At 50.7% G+C, this 17,429-nt stretch overlaps 1 protein-coding gene across 4 annotated transcripts; it reads right to left on the bottom strand.

Moving 5' to 3' along the window:
* Positions 1-1,275: 1,275 nt before the first annotated feature.
* Positions 1,276-17,364, bottom strand: NUFIP2 (nuclear FMR1 interacting protein 2). Of its 4 annotated transcripts, none has more exons than XM_068655549.1 (5): positions 15,382-15,604; positions 12,647-14,356; positions 6,892-6,924; positions 6,237-6,291; positions 1,276-5,938 (listed from the first exon to the last, which is right to left on the bottom strand). In XM_068655549.1, the coding sequence occupies exons 1-4, from the start codon at positions 15,587-15,589 to the stop codon at positions 6,239-6,241; spliced, it is 2,004 nt and encodes a 667-aa protein (XP_068511650.1). In that variant the 5' UTR covers positions 15,590-15,604; the 3' UTR covers positions 1,276-5,938; positions 6,237-6,238. The 4 variants fall into 4 exon arrangements, with proteins under 4 accessions (XP_068511650.1, XP_068511652.1, XP_068511653.1 ...); XM_068655551.1 differs by having other exon boundaries at positions 1,276-5,631; XM_068655552.1 differs by lacking the exon at positions 15,382-15,604 and adding an exon at positions 17,008-17,364 and having other exon boundaries at positions 1,276-6,291.
* Positions 17,365-17,429: the final 65 nt, after the last annotated feature.

The raw sequence follows: 17,429 nt of genomic DNA, 5'->3' as shown, positions 1-17,429 counted from the left end.
CCAAAGCTTTTTTCCTACACCACTTTAGCCCTTCCCTCACTTTACTAAGATTTTTTTTAAAAAATAGTCAATTCCCTCTGTCTTTCTCCGTGGTGTGCAAACCCCCCTGCCAGCCCCGGTGGCCTGGGTGTCCCCTATGGGGAAGGAGAGGTCCTGGAGCCATCCACACCCCGTGGCAGCGCCCCAGGGCCCTTCCTCCCATGCCACACGCCTTCAGGCCACCCTGCTGCAGGGCTTCCTCCAGGGAGGACATCGGACACGGCGCCAGCCTCGGGGAGGCAGCCAGGCAGGAAGGAGGCCGTGCGATTTTTAATACTGCTGGTTAACTTCACATTGAGATAAAGCATTAAAAAGATTTTTTTTTTTTTTTCCAGAGATGAGCAATTTCCTTCCAAAGATCTGTTCAGACAGAAAACAAAATATTGAAAGCGGAGACGAGACAATAGCTCATTGAGATTTTTGACCTCACAAATACTCCGGCATCTTTCCCGCACCGCCAGCCATCGAGGAAGGAGAAGGTGGAAACCTCGGGGATTTGCACTGCCCTTCCAATAGCAGCTTGAGAAAAGGAAGGAGAGGAGAAAAAAAAAAAAAGAAAAAAGCACAGTGTTCTTTCAAGTTAAGAGTTCTCCTTTTGCTTGCGTTTGCATAGAAATTCAGCACCAGGATCGGGTACAGCCCTCTCCGACACCCCAGCTCCCAGCTCCCCGCAGTTAGTGGCTGTGTTACAGGAGGGTTCAGCTATCCTCAGAGGAACTACATGGTCATGTAAAAAAAGTGCATCACACATTCTTGATTTTCAGGGTTACTTATAGCAGCAGCAGCATTAATCCAAGACATGAACAGTTGTAGATTCATTCTCAAATGCAGCAACACTCAATGAAATGTCTTCGAGGAAGGTCACGAGAGGGTCCTTCTCAAAAGGATAAAATGAAAATTAGACTATTTAATATAGACAAAAAGGAGATAAACCAACAAAATTAAAGACGCATAATCTTATTTACATTAAAAAAAACATTCTTGTTAAAATATCTTTACAACACCTAAGCAAAAAAATATGTATTTTAAGAATAAAGCAGAAACTCCTAAAGCAGTATCCATTTTTGGAACCCTTATTTAGCACCTGAGGAAAGACTGTATGGAAAGCAGACAGGTTTTTTTGTCTTTTTTTTTTTTTTAGTTTGTTTTTCTTAAGAAAACTGTAAGTTGTATTTCTGCTAAACGTTCATATGTTCGCAGTACACGAGTTTCATACCACAGAAAGAAATGAACTAGTTTTGTTTTTTTTTTTTTTTCCGTTTTTTTTTTTTTTTTTTTCTTTTAAAGATACTCTACTCATTAATAAGGCTGTAGAAAAGGGATACTGCTATCTTACAAAATGGCTTTAGGGCTCTGGACACGTCGCGATGAAGCTTTCTGATTAACAGTCATGATAAATACAGGTCAGCATCCCCTGGTGACGGCACGGGTAACAACGCCTTGCTCCTGGAGCTCCCGCATCTCCCGGCACCACGCTGCTGAGCGCTGCCACTCGCGAGGACCTCCAGCAGGATACAAGGAAGCCAGCCTCACCCTGCGGCGTCACACCTATTGTGCAAATTTCTAAAGCTCTGTGAGCTCTGGACGGCGGCGCAGCCGGCAGAGGAGACCCAGATCTGCTCCCGTGCGCCCAGTCCAGGCTCGCGGCTCTCGGCTGCCTGCGCTGGGGTTTTTTTCACAAGGAAAGGCCGAACACACCTCGTCCTCGTGGTGGCCGAAGCCAGAATCGCCCTCGCTCCTTTCCCCACGCCAGCAGTCTCCCAGCCTCAGCCCTCCTCTGCCTTCTGCACCCGGGTGAAGTTTTTTGTAGCAGCTTTAAGTTAGGGTTAGCCTCGGTCTCTCCCCTCCTGACCTTAATCGCCTCCCTTGTAAACAGCCTCTGCACGGAAAACAAATCACTACACACGGACATACAGAAAGATCTGCTAGGGACAAGACTCCTGAAAGCTCCGGACACCTTGGCAATTCACTGAAAATGCTGAATCAAGAGCAAAAACTGGATGCAGGGGAAAGCCACTGGCTGCGCACGAGGAGTCCCGAAATCGGCCCGAGGTGCTCCCGCTGTCACCCGCCAGCCTCTTTTGGAAAGGATGCGGTCGTGCTGAGGGGATGCTCTCTTTAAGGTGAAAAGCACTAATTACACACGCGGCTCAGAGGACAACTTCCATCTCTTAATTTTGTTCCAAGCAGGAAGCGAGTTCCCTTCTGATTTAGCCAGCCGGCTCTCCCCGTCACCGACCCCCGTCAAGCAGCTGGCACGCTCGCAACCCAGTGAGAATTTTCTTTTAGAAGAAAATCCACGTTTAAAAGAAGCTCACAGCAGCGAGGGAAGGCAAACAGCGGGGCTGGCGGCTCAGGAAGGGGGATGGGTTGAAGCAGGTGAGCACCAGAAAGCAGACGCTGGAGCTAGCCGTGTTATCAGAGAGCCTTCTGAAATCGGAGAGATTTTGGAAACGGGTTTGGCAGATGGGTTTAGAACAAAACCAAAACGCAAGCAGACCTTGGAAGCTGGACACCTGGCAAACAGGCCCAGAAAAGGGGACTGAGGGGCTTGGAGAGCCTTCCTCTGCACACAGCAGCTTCTGGGAGCACACCAAGCGCTCCCCAACCTGCCAAAAAAGCACGCGCCCAAGCCTTGGGTACATGAGACCCCAAAGACACCCTACAGGACCTGCCGGGGAAGCAGGAGAGGTGGGGAAAGACCAAACCTCCATCCAGAGGAGAAAGCAGCGCTGCAGGGATGCCCACACACCTGCACATCCCCTGTCTCGGGCAGGAATCACTACTCAAATAAATAGGAAACCAAAAAAAAAAAAAAAAAGGGAACCGGGCAGAAAGGGACACGGAGCGCCTCCGAGGAGAACAGAAAGGTGAAAGAAGCCTTAACCTGAATTAGTTCGTAGCCATTACAAAACCAGGTGGTGATTTCACCCTTAGAGCCACTTCCCAGCACTGCACACATCCGAGGGGGTTTGGTTTTGACCTTCCTCAGCTCAGCGTAACCAAAGCCATGGCACCAGAGCCACACGCTCCTCCTCGCGCCGCGGACGCCCCCAGCCCCACGCAGGGGGCTGCGTACCCCCTGCGGGCTGTTTTTTGGTTTATGCTACAGTACTAAAACTCTGAGTCCAACAAACAAACCATGAGACCGACCAGGAACACCTTAGCATTAATTCAACGCGCTAAAATTAGTCACAGCTCAATTTCACTTTTTTTTTTTTCTTTTTTTTATAAGTTTACACAAAAATAATCAGAAAACAGATTAAATCTTAAGATATTTTTAATAAGTGCTCAGTAAGGAATTGTGTGAGGACTTGGGGAGGACTGCAGACGGACAGGGCGAGTTACACAAAGCACAGAGAAAAGCTTCTGCCACGGTCCTGCCTGGCTCCGGGCGCTACCTAACCAAACCTGCGCTGGGGCTGCGACCACGAGAGCTTGGAAAAAGGATTTCCTAACCACGTAGTGCCGAGCACCTCGTGCAGACAGACAGACAGACGGGTGTTTGAAGAGGGGATGTTCAGAGACACAGCAGAGGAGGGGGCTCCGCATGGGTACGGCCGGCACGGGGCCATGAGACAGAGCAGCGGGGACGGACGTCGGGGACCAACCAACCCCCCCATCGTGTGCACCGTGCTTCCTTCAGAGCTCCTAGCCGGGGCAGGGTACCAGGACAGCTCAGACCCCCCAGGGGAGCAAAACAGGTCTTGGTTTTGTCTTTTTTTTTTTTTTTTTTTTTTTTTTTTTGTAATGGAACCCAGCCCTTAAGGCGACAAGTGACTACACAAGGCAAATAAATACACAGCAGAGCCTTAAAGCCAGTAAAACAAACTGGAAACTTTGCTATCAGCCTTCAACGTTTCTTCCATTTTGAAAATAATAATAATAAAAAAATGATTTCTTCTCCCTTACCCCTCCCACCAGCCCCGTTGTCCAGTTTGTTCAACACCTTAAAGCTCAGGAACGCCCCCGGCTCTTTCGCAGCGGAGCGGGAGGCGATTCCGACTTTTGGCAAGCAGTTGGGAGACTCAACAGAAGTAAAACCAGGAAGGTAGGAGGACTAGATGTAGGGCACATCTGTAAACATGTTGTACATCTGCAAGTTACACACACCTGCAAGGGTGATACAGTTTAGAGGTGAAACAGAACTACCAGCGACTGGCCAACCACAAATTTCTGAGCTTGGACTGATACAATACATCGCCGCTATATAGTACCATACCAGGGTATTATACTATATAGCACTTAATACAGAAAATGGAGTAGGCAATCCAGAGTCAAACTTTTAAAACGAAGCATTGCAGAAAGCTAGCACTCTTACAAAAAGGTACAGAATTCAGTTTCCATGTCCCACCGTGAACCTACGCGCTTCATCCAGGAACAATCTCATGAAAAGAAGAAAAACAATTAAAAAGGCATGCTACATACTCATCGTTAACAAAAAAAAAAAAAAAAAAAAAAAGAAGTGGATAAATCTAAGCACGAGGGGTAGGCGAAAGGTTTGGGCTTCTCTGCTTCCTGTAATGCCCCAGAGGATCCAGCCTCACTGGAGGATTCAGCGCCTCTGCTGAGCTGGGTGCCCAGGCTCAGCTGAGCTCGGAGGGGCCAGAAACCCCTCGGGGTTGCTTTTGGGGTTATTCACTGCTGGCTCTCGCCTTGGACCCTCCGATCCTCCCACCAGGAGCCCCCCCACGAGAACCACGCAGCCCCCAGACGGTTTGGACGTGCCACACACAAGCTGCAACGGGACAGAGCGGGTTACACAGCTGGAGCCTGCAGGCTGAGCAGCCTTCGCTACCACTGCTAGAAAGCTCTCCTTTCGTTCATTATTCTTTTTAAATTATTATTTTCATTCCTAAGCCCTCCATTTTTTTTGTAATAAAATATATTTTTATTAAGAGATAATTAGAAGCAGAGCCCGGAAATACACAGACTGCGTTAAAATATAAAAGAGCGTTTCCAACGGGCAGGTGCGGGGAGCCCAGCCATCAGTGACCTACAGACAAACTGAAAAGGATTCAAGTTCCCATTTTACTTTTTTTTTTTTCCTTTTTAAAATTTTTGTGTTTTTTTTTTCCTCCTTTTTTTTTTTTCTTCAATTTTTTAAGAGAAAAAAAATAATTAAAGAAGGGTGAGAGTTAGCAGATCTCAATTCCACTTCAGTTTTTCAATGAAAATGGGAAAAAAAATCCAGCACACGTAGTGTTAGGAGACAGACAGAGCAAGTATGAAGCACCTACGTTGAAAGCAAGAGATTTTTTTTTTTTTTTTTTTTGCTCCCAGTAATACAACGGCATTAACCTGTGGGAACAGTGGTGTTTGTTGATTTTTTTTGTCTGTTTTGTATTTTTTTTTAAACCATATTAAATGCCTAAACCAATTATTTAGTTTTCCATGTTGTCTTTTAAAACAAAACAACTCTTCAGTTGCAATAGTCCAACGTGTAACCGGAGCCAGGTCAACTGTGTGACTTCACCATGCATCCTAGAACTGCAGTATTACCATCTTTCCCCCAGAAGAACGATGCTTTAAGACAATTTTCCCAAAATAGGACTGGCTGCTTTACTCCTGGCAAAAATATGTTATAATTCTCTGGAAAAAAAAAAAAAAAAAAAGAAACTCTGCAAACTTCAAGGTGTTTCTCCAGCATTCAATGGAAAACAAAACAGGAAAAAAAAAAAGGGGGGGGAGGTGGAAGGGAAAGGGGAGATGAAGGATGGTGAATCATCCTGATTTCCCTGTGATTAGTGTGTCACTACAGTCACAGAACGAGAAACAGAGACCTTGTCAAGTGGAAATGCCTCTCCAGTGGGTTGCTGTTGCCCATGTAGACGACAGCAGGAACTTTAGAACTGGGCTTGTAAATCGAGTCTGTGTTTGTTAATCACTTGCATTCACTCTTTAAACAAAAACAAAACAAAACAAAAAAAGAAAAAAAAAATCTATTCAGTACCGGAGATTAAATAATCACGTGTGTAGTCTCGTTGAAATAAATTTTCAGATTCCTTAAGAAGTCTAATTACTTTCAGTCGCCATTTTTAAATAACTATATTATATATTTGTATATATTATCCTGTGATTCTAGTTATGGTTCCTCTGCTGCACTGAAGATTTAGAAGGAGCATAAAAGCCTTTTGTCCCCCACGAACAGCACGAGTGCTGCAGAAAGGTTATAACAGGCAGTCTTGTCTTGCTACCTTCATTGATCCGGGTGATCCATGGCTTCATCGTAGGTGATTATCCTTTTGGGATCTGGAAAGAAAGCAAAATTCTAAGTTTTCGGCAAGCTACTTCCAGAACCCGTGGCTGAAGATATTCCCAACGGACCTGCAAGATCCTCAGCTGTTACCAAAAGCCTCCCACCCCGAAAAGAGGTGCAATTAAAGGCAGGTCATTGGTTCCATGCAGATCTGCACTTGCTGCCCTCGTTGCAGCACGTGCAGCAACACCATGGGAAGCACAAGGCCCCGCATAACGCTCTCCCCACACCGTGGTCACAGCTGAAATGGGGGGGGAGGCACCCAAATCTAAAGCTTAATCTTGGGTGTGACGCCCAGCACCAGAAAAATAGAACAATTATGACATGCACATGCGCAAGACTCATGAAATCTAGACTGGCTCTGTTTTTCTTTCAGGTGCTCTGCTTCACTCAGAGCCTCCCACAGCCACGGTACAGCTTGCTGGCCTGGCTTTCAGAGATCCCAGCACAGATAAACCCAAGGAGATGCAAACAGCAAACGCCAAAAATCTCGAGCATCTCCAGACACCAGCACGGCCAGCTCTCAAGACCCATCCCAGAGGTCAGAGCAGGACAGAGTGACTGGGTTTGCTTGTTAATCCCAGCATCCTTACCTTGCTTCTGCAAATTCCAAATCGTTTCCATTTCTGCGAAGACAAAATGAGAAGACCGTTGTTACTAGGTGCATCTAGGTGGTACTTACAGACAACCACAAACAGGCTTTGATTTCTGGAGTGTGATACGACACCATAAGCGGCGGTGCCACGACTGCTCCAAGGCCACTGCCAAACAGCACCAGCAGAGACCAGGGAGCGATGCTCCAGGGGCACGTGGCTCCTTCCCCAGTTTGCCACCATGGCACAAAAACCAACCCGACCCCCCCAGACCTCACTGGAAGAGCACGTGCCTGCCCTTGTTTACAGGCATTAAGCAGCGACAGAAGGCTGCTCCGCTTAAATTAAGCCCCTAAAAAAATTAAGTCACAGCAGGTCTTTAGAGACCTATTCAAAATAACTATAGCCAGCCGCTCGCAGGTTGCATTTATGAGCTGGAATATTTATGAAGACGCTAACTGTACCCTGCGCCCAAGATTAAGAGGCATCATTATGGAAAAGAGCAGCGAGGAGGAGCACGCGCTGCAGGAGCGATCTTTACAGCCTCCCTTCTGCCAGAGGGGAGCACGGCCGCCACAGGTGGGAGCGGAGATGGCAACAGGTTATTGAACAACACAACGCCTCGCGTGGCTGCAACACAAGCAACAGGTAGAGCACACGAGGGAAAAAAGATGAGAAAAGGCTACAAACCTCTGGCTTGCGGCCCTTCGGCTTTTGTTCCCTACGACCTCGAGCTCCCCGGGGCAGGAAATTGCATGCAGATAAATGTGACCTGTCCTCTCGGCACAATTCAGCCTTTTGTAAGGAAGGCCCTGACCCAACGTTCCAAGGCTGTTATTTTTGCCTCCCAATAGCAGCAGTGATTTACTTTCACCGAGGAACCCGAACCACCGGGACGAGAGCTCCCTCACCCCGAGGGGCGAGGCCCCAGAAATGAAGCAAGCCAGCTACCGAAATCCCCTCCAGCAGAATCGGGTTTTCCATTCACCGTGAAGTCAGACGCATCATTTCCTAACCGCCGAAAAGCATCAATTTTCACAGCTTTCTTCCCCAAAGGCAGGGGGCAGAAAGCTGCTCTCGCACCTCGCCGGCTCCTCCACGTCGGAGCACCGAACCCAAGGCGGAGGCTGAAGGACCACCACCAAACTTCAAGTATCAAAATTCTGTAATCTAATGAAAAACAACCAACCAAACAACCCTTTCCAGACTCCAAACAACCTTCCTTTACTTCTTCAGAAGGAGCAGTAGGGGAGAGGGTGGTGTGAAGCACCCCGTACACCCTAAATGCGTGGATGCAGCGGCTGGCGGGTGCTCAGCCTGACCCACATCCCACACCAAGCCGACCACGACACCCAATCTTCCCGACACTCCTGACGCTGCCTGCCAGCAGCACGAGCTGCAGGTAGATAAATAACTGCCAGCCACAAACCCTTGCACAACCTGGCTTCAAAGCTGGCCCTGCTCCGAGCCGGGGGCCGAACGAGGTCACCTCCAAAGCCGTGTCCAAGCTCTCCTCCAGGGCTTTCACAATCGAGCTGCGGGTAAAGGAGCCACTCGTGGGCACTGCCAATAAACCAGGGGGCTGCGGGGAGGGCTTTGATGTCAGGACCGGACCAAGGCAGTCTGGTGAATTGCACTGAGGCTCCTTGTGGGGCAATAAACTTTACAGCAGGATCGGTGCGTAACCTTGGAGGGGAACAAGTCTTTACGTGGTATCTCGTTAAGACGGGCACTTTTATACACGTTTCCATTGCTAGAGAGAATGCCCCTGCAAAGAAAAGTCTCTGCACTGTGCGATGTTCTCTGCTCTTATAAACCTAACACAAAGTGACAATCGTCCATAAATTGAACAGCTAGAAAAGAAAATAACACAGAAAGAGCATCCGTGTTTGATGGCTCCGCAGGACACGATGATTATGCTCAGGGATTGTCCAGGAAATAAAGCAAAAATTAAAAATTTGATGCTGCAGAGACTCATCGTTATACCACTGGGCAGCGGTTCCTGCCAAGTGGAAAAAGCATAGAGTTGAAGAATTAAATCAGCTTCTGCCCCACAGCCCACAGGCAACTGAGCCCCAGCCCCTTCCCACCGAGGCAGAGGGAAAACCACGGCTTTCACCCCCCCCCTCTCCTGATGCAAAGGACGAGATCTGCTGAATTCACAGCTCTGCCGTTCCTTCTGACCCAGTTCCCCATCCCGGCGAGCTCCTTGCTGGCCCACGCTGCCTCGCTCTATTTTCCACACCGCTCTCCTGCTTCTTCATGCGAGCGGAGCCGTGGCGCGGCCGAGACGCCGCGAAGGAACAAAGCGGGGGCAAGGCAGCAGAGGAAAACTGCTGCAAGTTCCTCTCTCCTCCACCTCCGTGGTCTTTGCTACCGTAAGACCTCACTGACCCTCTCCTCAGCTCGTGAGCGGGACGCCAGCGAGCTCCCATGCACAAGAGCTGCCGTACGGAGCCTGCTCCGAGCCGTGGGCACCCTCAGCCTGGATCACAGAGAAATTCTGCACAGCCTTGACAAAAATTACAGAATGAAATGTTTCATCCAGCTATCCGGAGGAGTAAAGCAAGGGGAAGATGTTGATTTCAGCGGAAATAAAGCTGAGATACTCCCAGGCTCCTCTTCTCAAGGACCAAACCACCCGCGAGGACCAGACCCAGCCTCAAAATGACGAGGGTTTTGGCAATGCCACGCCAGGATGAAGGCTTGGTTCTGATCCAGGGGGGAACAAAGCCCCTGAGTGAGAGCATCCCCTCCTTCCTGGTCCTCGCAGCCTCCCCCACAAAGCTCACAATCCTGGCTCCAACCAGACAGCGTAACCCACCAGAACGTGGATCACGTTTTACACCCGAGCAGGTCGGATGACCAGGGGAACCTCTCTGCCCTTATAAAAAAAAATAATAATAAAATAAAATAAAAGGGAAGCAACAGCACGGAGCGGGAGCGGACAGGAAGCAACATGAAAAGCATCCAAGACCAGGAGCACGCAGCAGCAGCCCTGCCAGAACATTCCCAGCACCCTGACCTGCGGGGAAAAGGCAACCCGGGTGCATAAAGGAGCTCAGCTTCCTCGGCCAGGACCTCACTGCTGGCACCCACATCTGGCAGGCAGGCAGGAGGATGGCTGCACATTGAGGCTGCTTGTCCTAAAGCCCAGCCCCTGCTGCTATCTCCCCGTCTCACTCTCTCTCCACGTGCTGCCTGCGCTGGATTTACTGCTCGTGGAGCTCAGGGCAGGGAACGCACCAGGGCAGGTGCCCCGAGCTCGTCCCCGTCCTTGCCCCGCAATCGTGTCTCTGTGGCCATAACCCCGGAGGCAGGGCAGATCCCGAGATCAATGGAGACTTTGCTCAAAGGCAAACAGATTGATCTGAAGAGGGAGGAGTTCACCAGCCTCTCTAACTCCAAACCAAACAAGCCGAGGACCCAGCTACCCACGAGGACCCAGCTACCCACGACACCCGAGTGCCTGCCCGGGCACAGAGCTGCTCCTTTCCCCCCGCAGAGGGACTGGCTGGCTCCCGGCTGGGACCCCAGGAAAATAACCCAGGACAAATGGGGAACCGTGTGGGTATTAACCACTGCTGCCCCACAAACTGCTCCCCAGCAGCTCCGTTTGCCAAATAATTTCTGGTCTGGTGTGACAGAGGAGGGCACGCACACGGTCTGCCTGCAGGACGGTGGCACTGGGGTTTTCCATCGTGCACAGGGCAGGGAAAACGCTGTTCCTCCAACACCACTTACACTAAACTCACCACAACAGCCTCCAGCAAACACCAAAACATAACGTCCAGCCTCACTGCAGAAAATGTACTAAGCCCTAGACTGATCTCTGCTTGGTACACCCACAACAGCACCCAAAGACTGCAGAGAAAGAGGAACTCAGGCTGCCTGGAGCACCCTGCCACTGCACTGCTGGCACCCCAATGATGCTGTGCCCCTAAATAACCCCCTGCAGCTGGCACAGACACAGCCTGCAAAATAATGAGGCACAGAGGAGTGGCAGGGCAGGAGCCCCGTGTCCCCAGGACAGCCGAGCACCAAGGTGCTCGCTCTGGCTGCCCAGAGCAAAGCCCAGGTGGGGACGCCTGCCCAGGAGAGGAAGGAGCAGAAAGCAGAGCTTTAAAAGGAGCGATCGAGGTGTCTGCTCTTGCTGCTGAATGCAATTAACCTCAGAGTTCAGAAAGACTGAACTCAGCCAGACTTTGAAGTTAACACCTCCTTAAGAGGACATGGGAAGGGAGTGGTCTTTATTTTCCTGTTGGTACTATTGTTTTACTGGGGTCTGTCTTTCACGCAGCCGGTGAGAAAGGGAGAGCCGAGGAGCCTTGCTGAGGCTGGACAAGGTTACTTTTGTACAAGAAAGTCCAGGCTGACAAAGGGAGACAAATTTAAATGTTAGAAACATTTGCAAACTTAAGAGGATTTGCCCAGGACTTCCCTTCTACACCACGCTAGGCTTGTGGCACCCCATTTCTGATGAGAAAATTAAATTCAGGCAGCGGGCAGACAAGAAATGAGTACAGAAAGCTTGCACTAAAGCTGGAATAGACCGAGCAGAGGGTGGAGGAATAAGGCCCAGATAAAAATCTATCGAAAAATAAATTGCTTTTAAGTGACCGGGCTTACTATTACTTTGTGTGGGTCAAAACACAAGTTTGCCAAAGCCACCCAAACACTAACCCCTCTGCAGAGGGGCTGAGACATTACCCACGTACACACAAGCACCCCCACAAAATGGGTGATTGCCTTCTTCACCCTCAGAGCAGGGGGATTCAGGGACAGGCAATGTGGAGGAGAACAGAAAAGGTCCCTGTGTTTGCCAGAGGGAGAGAAAACACCGTGCCAAAAGGGAATCTCAGCTCCTCCTAGCACCGAGCCAGGCCTAGGAGAGACCTCTGAGCTTTTGGGGGCGAGACCAGAGGTAAAGCAGAGAGCAAGCTGTCCTACAGCCTTTGCTCTGCTCACTCCCAGCTCTGCGCACCCGTATCGTGCTTCAGTCATTTCAGGTTTTAATAAAAAAAGAGCCAGACTACAAAGGACTCCATGAAAGCAATAAAATCATCTGAAAGATTTGGCCTACAAAGAGAACAGGAAAATTCAATCTGCAGCTTGCAGAAGAGATGATACGCAGAGATTTGTCTTGCTGTTGCCATAATATTTAAGAAGGATAGAGAAAAGTGTAGGGGTGGTGCTGAAAAATACATATTAAAAAAAATAAATTAAAAAAAAAAATCACACTGTGAGGAGCCAGAGATGCACAGGAATCATTTTCCTCTCCTTAAAGCCACAATTTCATGGCCAGATCTGCCCAGGGGAGAAGCTACAACACTTTGGTGGAAGAGGTGCGAGCACAGACCACGAAGTCCTCTCGGTAACAGGAAAGCTGGAACAGGGCAGGTGAACCTACACACCGAACGCCTTCCAGTGCCAAGAAGGACAGGAAGACCTGCTTGTTCCATAGGAATTAAAATGCAAAACATGCTAATAGCTAGCCATTACCCCTAGCGACATCACTTACGCTTGTCCATTGGAGTAGAGGAACGAGCTGCTAGCAGAAGCTAAATAACTTTTACAGGAATTTTCCCAAACCGTTATTGCCATTAGACATATGCAAGCAGAGAGCCCATTTCTAAAACAATCAGAACTGCTGTAAGAAATACACCGCGTTATAATATTGCATTGCACTTCAAAGGAAAATAAAAAGGAAAAAGAAGAACAGAGAATGCCCTCAGGCAGCGCGTTAAGCCATTACCTTTAGTGTGATATTTAACAGCAGCACTCAGGTCAAAAGAACCCCAGCTATCTTTCCTTTCTAGGCCTCTCTGGTACCCCTGTTCTTTGGCGGAGGCTAACAAATTGTTCGTGGGAGAGGCCAGAGGATTCTCTACTTCATAGTCTTTTGAAAGAAACACTAAAGCACCTTGGCTACCGGTGTCTGCCTTTTGCAGCTCACCGGCGTGATGCGACTCCAAAGCTACGACACCACCCTCGACAGCAGTCCCAGGCTTAAGAATAGCGCTAAGAATTGGAGGGCTAGTCCGTTTATCCAGCTCGTAAGCCTTAGGAAACACAGGTTGTTCAGTTCCTGAGGGAATGATTTCAGCACACTGTGAAACCAAAGTGGCAGGATATTCCCCTTGAAATGTCACTTCCATTAACTGATTATCCGCAGGTTTCCCCACAACAGTTTCGGGGCCAGCGCTGGGCTCGTTTATGAACGACAAGCCCCACTGGTTCTGGAAGATATCTCCCAGGTTCTGCTGATTTGTCTGCGATGGGAAGTCGACTTGCGCTGTACCCAGAAGCACAGTTTGCATATTTGAAGGGTAGATAAAAAGGCTAGATTTCTTTTGTTCGAGAGCTGTCGAAGCTGTACTTATGTCCTGGGGTACTGACTCAGAAGAGGTTGATGTTACAGTACTAGCAGCAGTTGTGAGCAGTGGCTGGGTCCCTGGGGAATATACATTTCCATCAGTCCCTGCTAAAATTGGCCCGTTGGAAAAGCTAGCAGAAGTAACAGATTTCATAGCAGACATGGGGACTTGGGACAGTCGACTTGATGTTTGGGCCTGAGTTTCCCCGGCAGATGACGAAGACGACGACGATGACGTGGATGGGGTTTGAGCTGCTTTGTTGAGGTTTTCTTTAACTTTACTTGCATAACTTATTTTGGGAACAATTTTAGCACTGCTATTGTCCACTGGAAAAACTGGGGGTGGCTTAAATAAGGTCCATGAGTCCTCTTTAGACGTAGCTGATGAAGCATGCTTCCCTTTGGGCCGGTCATCAAACTTCTTGCTGCTAATCCCAGGTTTGGCATCAGAGTTTTTTCGCTGTACATCCCCAAGCCCAGGCTTTCCTCGGCCCGCTCCACCAGCCCCAGCCTCGTATTTCCAAACGGGCTTAGTATTTTCGATTCGGTTCCCCTTTTGTTCACTATAATCAGGCTTGAAACTCTCAAGTTCCTGTTTTAAGGTCGGCGTGCTGACCTCCTGTTGCATTATTTTGTCCTGTACTAGATTCAAGTTCTCACAACCCTTGGCACTGTTGCGCCTGCCTTTCCGTTTCTTAGGTGTAGTATATCCACTCTCAGAGCCGCTACCATCGTTATCGGCCCCCTTGCCTACGTAGCCATTGGTGATGTAGCTAGAGTTATTGGTCACCACGCCGTTTGGGACAGACACTCCTTCTGGCTTGTCTGAGGACTGACTTTCTCTAAGCTTGTTGTCGTAGGACTTCTCATTCTTTTTGTCCATGCTATTTTTCTGAACGAAGTTCTTGGTTTTGATTCCGGCTTTCCCCAAAGCACCGGCCTTAACGGTCTGCTTTGGGGTCACATTAGTGTCTACGAGTTGCTGGCTGCCATTGGGTACCCTGGATCCTGGGTTGGTGGTTTCATCAGAGCACAGGCCCTTCAGCGACACTTCTCGTTCTCCTGCGTTACCATTTAGCTCTCCATAGCCTAGAAGAAAGCCAAAGACAACAAAAAACAAGAATTAGAACAGGAATCGTTACACTTCTGATTGCAAAAAGCTGTAATCAGTCCCGAACACATACAGTTTCGCCGAGCAGATGTTTTAAAATAGGAAAACTTTGTCTGCTCTCCGATACATGAAAATACATCCTTATTTGTTGGAATCCAAGGAAAGGTTCAGCAGAAGGCACCAGCAGCTACCGGCTCTCACCCAACAGCAGCGTGGTGTTTAACACAAGTAACAAAATAAAGCAAAGAGACACCTGAACGCTACACAAGGAAAACACGCTGTACTGAAACCCCCTTGCAACCTGGCGAGCTATTTCATCAGCTGCCATTTCCAGGTCACGCAGAGGAAATTCCCAGGATGCTTCAAGAGAGAGAGCCCTGCTGCCTTCGCTCCAAAATTCCTTGAAATTCGGCATCTACCCTGTGAGCCAGCTCCACGGCCTCTGTCCTCTCACGGGCCTGTGGCACCAGCAACCCTCCCTCCCGCCTTCCTCCAAGGGCCACCTCTAGAAGAGGCCACAAGCCGCCTTCCGAAGGCCACGTGTGAGTCCGGCTGGAAGCTGGAGGGAAGACAAGGTGGCAGCATTTCCTCTGTCATTTCCAACCGGCACCTCCCTACACGTGCTCGGAGCAGGCGAGGGAAGCGGGCAGCACCGCGTCCCCCGAGCACCACCACCGGCCTCCTGCCCACCGAGAACATCCCAGGGAAGCACCCGTGAGGGCCCCAGCCCACCAAAGCGGGGCACCGTGCTGTTATCTCATCTCCCCTTTTTGCTTCTGGACTTCAATTCCGGGCCTGAAGGCTCTCAAGGTCTCGAGGTCATGATTTAAGCGGAGCAGAAAGCCCAGACCGAACCACCTCGCCTTCCTCGAGCCGGCGCACAGCACCACGCGTCCCCCAGGCCCGAGAGCGGGCAGGGCTCCAGCTTGGAAAAGAATGTTTTTGTTGTCACCGCTGCTGCTGAATTATGCAGCTATACTAAAAAAATCATTGTTATCCTCACATCCTGGAGCCTCAGATGCGCGGCAGATGTAACTGCTCAAGCTCTGCGCGACTCGGGAACACGGGAATCCTTGTAGGGAATCTTTACAGAAATTCCACAGCCCCGTTTGCCGAGAGGGATCAAAAAGGGGTTTTACTACACTCGAGTATCTCCAACCACCACAACTTCCACTGCAACTTCCAAAGGCACTGCTCGGAACAGGGCCCATAAATACTTCATCCCAGAGAAAACGAGCAGGGCGGGACTCTCAGCTGAGTCGAGGGCTAAAAATTAAATATTCCCCAGCAGCGAGCGGGGGAAGCCCGCTCAGGAGGAACGTGGTGCAGCTGACCTTGTGCGACTCGGGGCTCCTGACACCACCAGCTAACGAAACAAAACAATACGCGCAGTCACGAGACCACTGCGGACGAGGAGCAAAAAAGAACAAAATGAAGAAAAAAAATCCATTTCACCAAGTCAGCGCGTCAGCAGTTTCGAGTCCCAGTTTTCAAGGCTTCCCAACTCGGCTGAGTTTTGCCCCAAATCAATGTTTGGGGCGGCTGGCTCCGGCCTGGAGCCAAGGGGGGCAGTGACCCAAATTTTGGGGGGTGAGGAGGACGTGGGAAGGAGGTGAGGAGCCAAGAGGAAGGGGTGTCGGGGGGCAGCGTGTGGGGAGCCCCCCTGCTACCTGTGGGGCTCCTGGGCAGGAGGGAGCTGCCCCAGGGCCTCCGAGCTCCCCACTGATGGAAGTGAAGATTTCAAGGAGTATGTGTATGGAGGGGGGGACATAAAAAAACATGAAAAAAAAACACTAAAAAAAAATCAAACCAAAACAACCCCCCCCACGCACATGGCACCGCGACTCCTCATCCCACCCCGCGCTGCCTCGCGACCCGCTGCACCCCCGGCCGCTTTTATTTTTATTTTTATTTATTTATTAGCAGAACGGGCGGTGTGTCTGTGTGTGTAGGGGGGGGGGTGAGGTCGTGCTTTAACGGGGGGAGGCCTCCCCACGAGGGGGGGGGTCCCCAACATCGGGCTCCTCACGGGGCTGCGGCTGGAGGAGGCCGGGGCAGGAGGGTGAGGAGGGAAGGAGGGAGGGAAGAGGGCTGAGGAGAGAAGGAGGCTGAAGAGGGAAGGAGGCTGAGGAGAGGAGGCTGAGGAGGGAGGGAGGCCGCCGCCCTGCGCTTTCCGTGACTCATTGATTTGCACGCTCATCACTTTTCCACACGGGGCGGCCTCCCCCCCCCCCTCACCCCCTTCACCCCCTTCTTCTCCTCCTTCATCCCCAACCGCCTCCTCGCTCCCTTTCTTTATTTTTCTTTATTTTTTTTTCCTCTCCCTTCCCCTCCCCGCACAGCCCCGGGGCCGGCCCCACACGTGCCCGGCGCTGCCGGCGGCCCCGCGGCTCCCTCAAGCCGCGCCGGCTCCAACATGGCGGACAGGAAGCGGCCCCAGCGCGGCGGAGAAGCTTCCAGCCGGGCCGGGGGAGGAGGAGGAGGAGGATGAGGAGGATGAAGACGAAGAGCAAAGAAGAGGACGATGAGGAGCAAGGAGGAGGATGAGGAAAGCCCCGCCGCCACCCCGCGAAGGTCACCAGCCCCGTCCACGACCTCCCCCCCCCCATATTCCCCCTCAGCCCCGGACCTGTTCTCCGCTTCGGCGCCTCCTGGTGCTTGTGGAGCGGCTTGGGCTGGGCTCGGCCGTCGGGCGGCGGCAGGTAGGGGCTGTGCGGGCGGTGGTGGCTGTAGTAGTAGTAATGGTGGTGGTGGTGGTGGTGGGGAGGGGGCTGCTCCTCCATGGGGAGGGGGCTGGCTCAGCTCGCTGCCGGCGCTGCCTTCTTCTTTTTTTTTTTTGAGAGAGGGAGCAGCCGTGCCGTGCCTTTTTTTATTATATTTTTTTTCCTCTCGCTGTGTTTTCCTTCTTTTTTAAAAAAAAATATATTTTTTTTCAGGCCGTGCAGGCTCCGGCGGCTGGGACGCGGCTTGGCGCTGGGGGGGAGGCGGCGGAGGACTGGCAGCGACCGCCCCCCGCCCCGCGCCCCGCCCCGACCGGCGGAAAGGGAAGGG

The sequence above is a fragment of the Anas acuta genome, chromosome 19 (genome assembly GCF_963932015.1).
Source record: "Anas acuta chromosome 19, bAnaAcu1.1, whole genome shotgun sequence".
Taxonomy (NCBI): domain Eukaryota; kingdom Metazoa; phylum Chordata; class Aves; order Anseriformes; family Anatidae; genus Anas; species Anas acuta.
The sequence above is the reverse complement of the archived record's forward strand: the minus strand, read 5'-3'. Positions and strand labels throughout refer to the sequence as shown.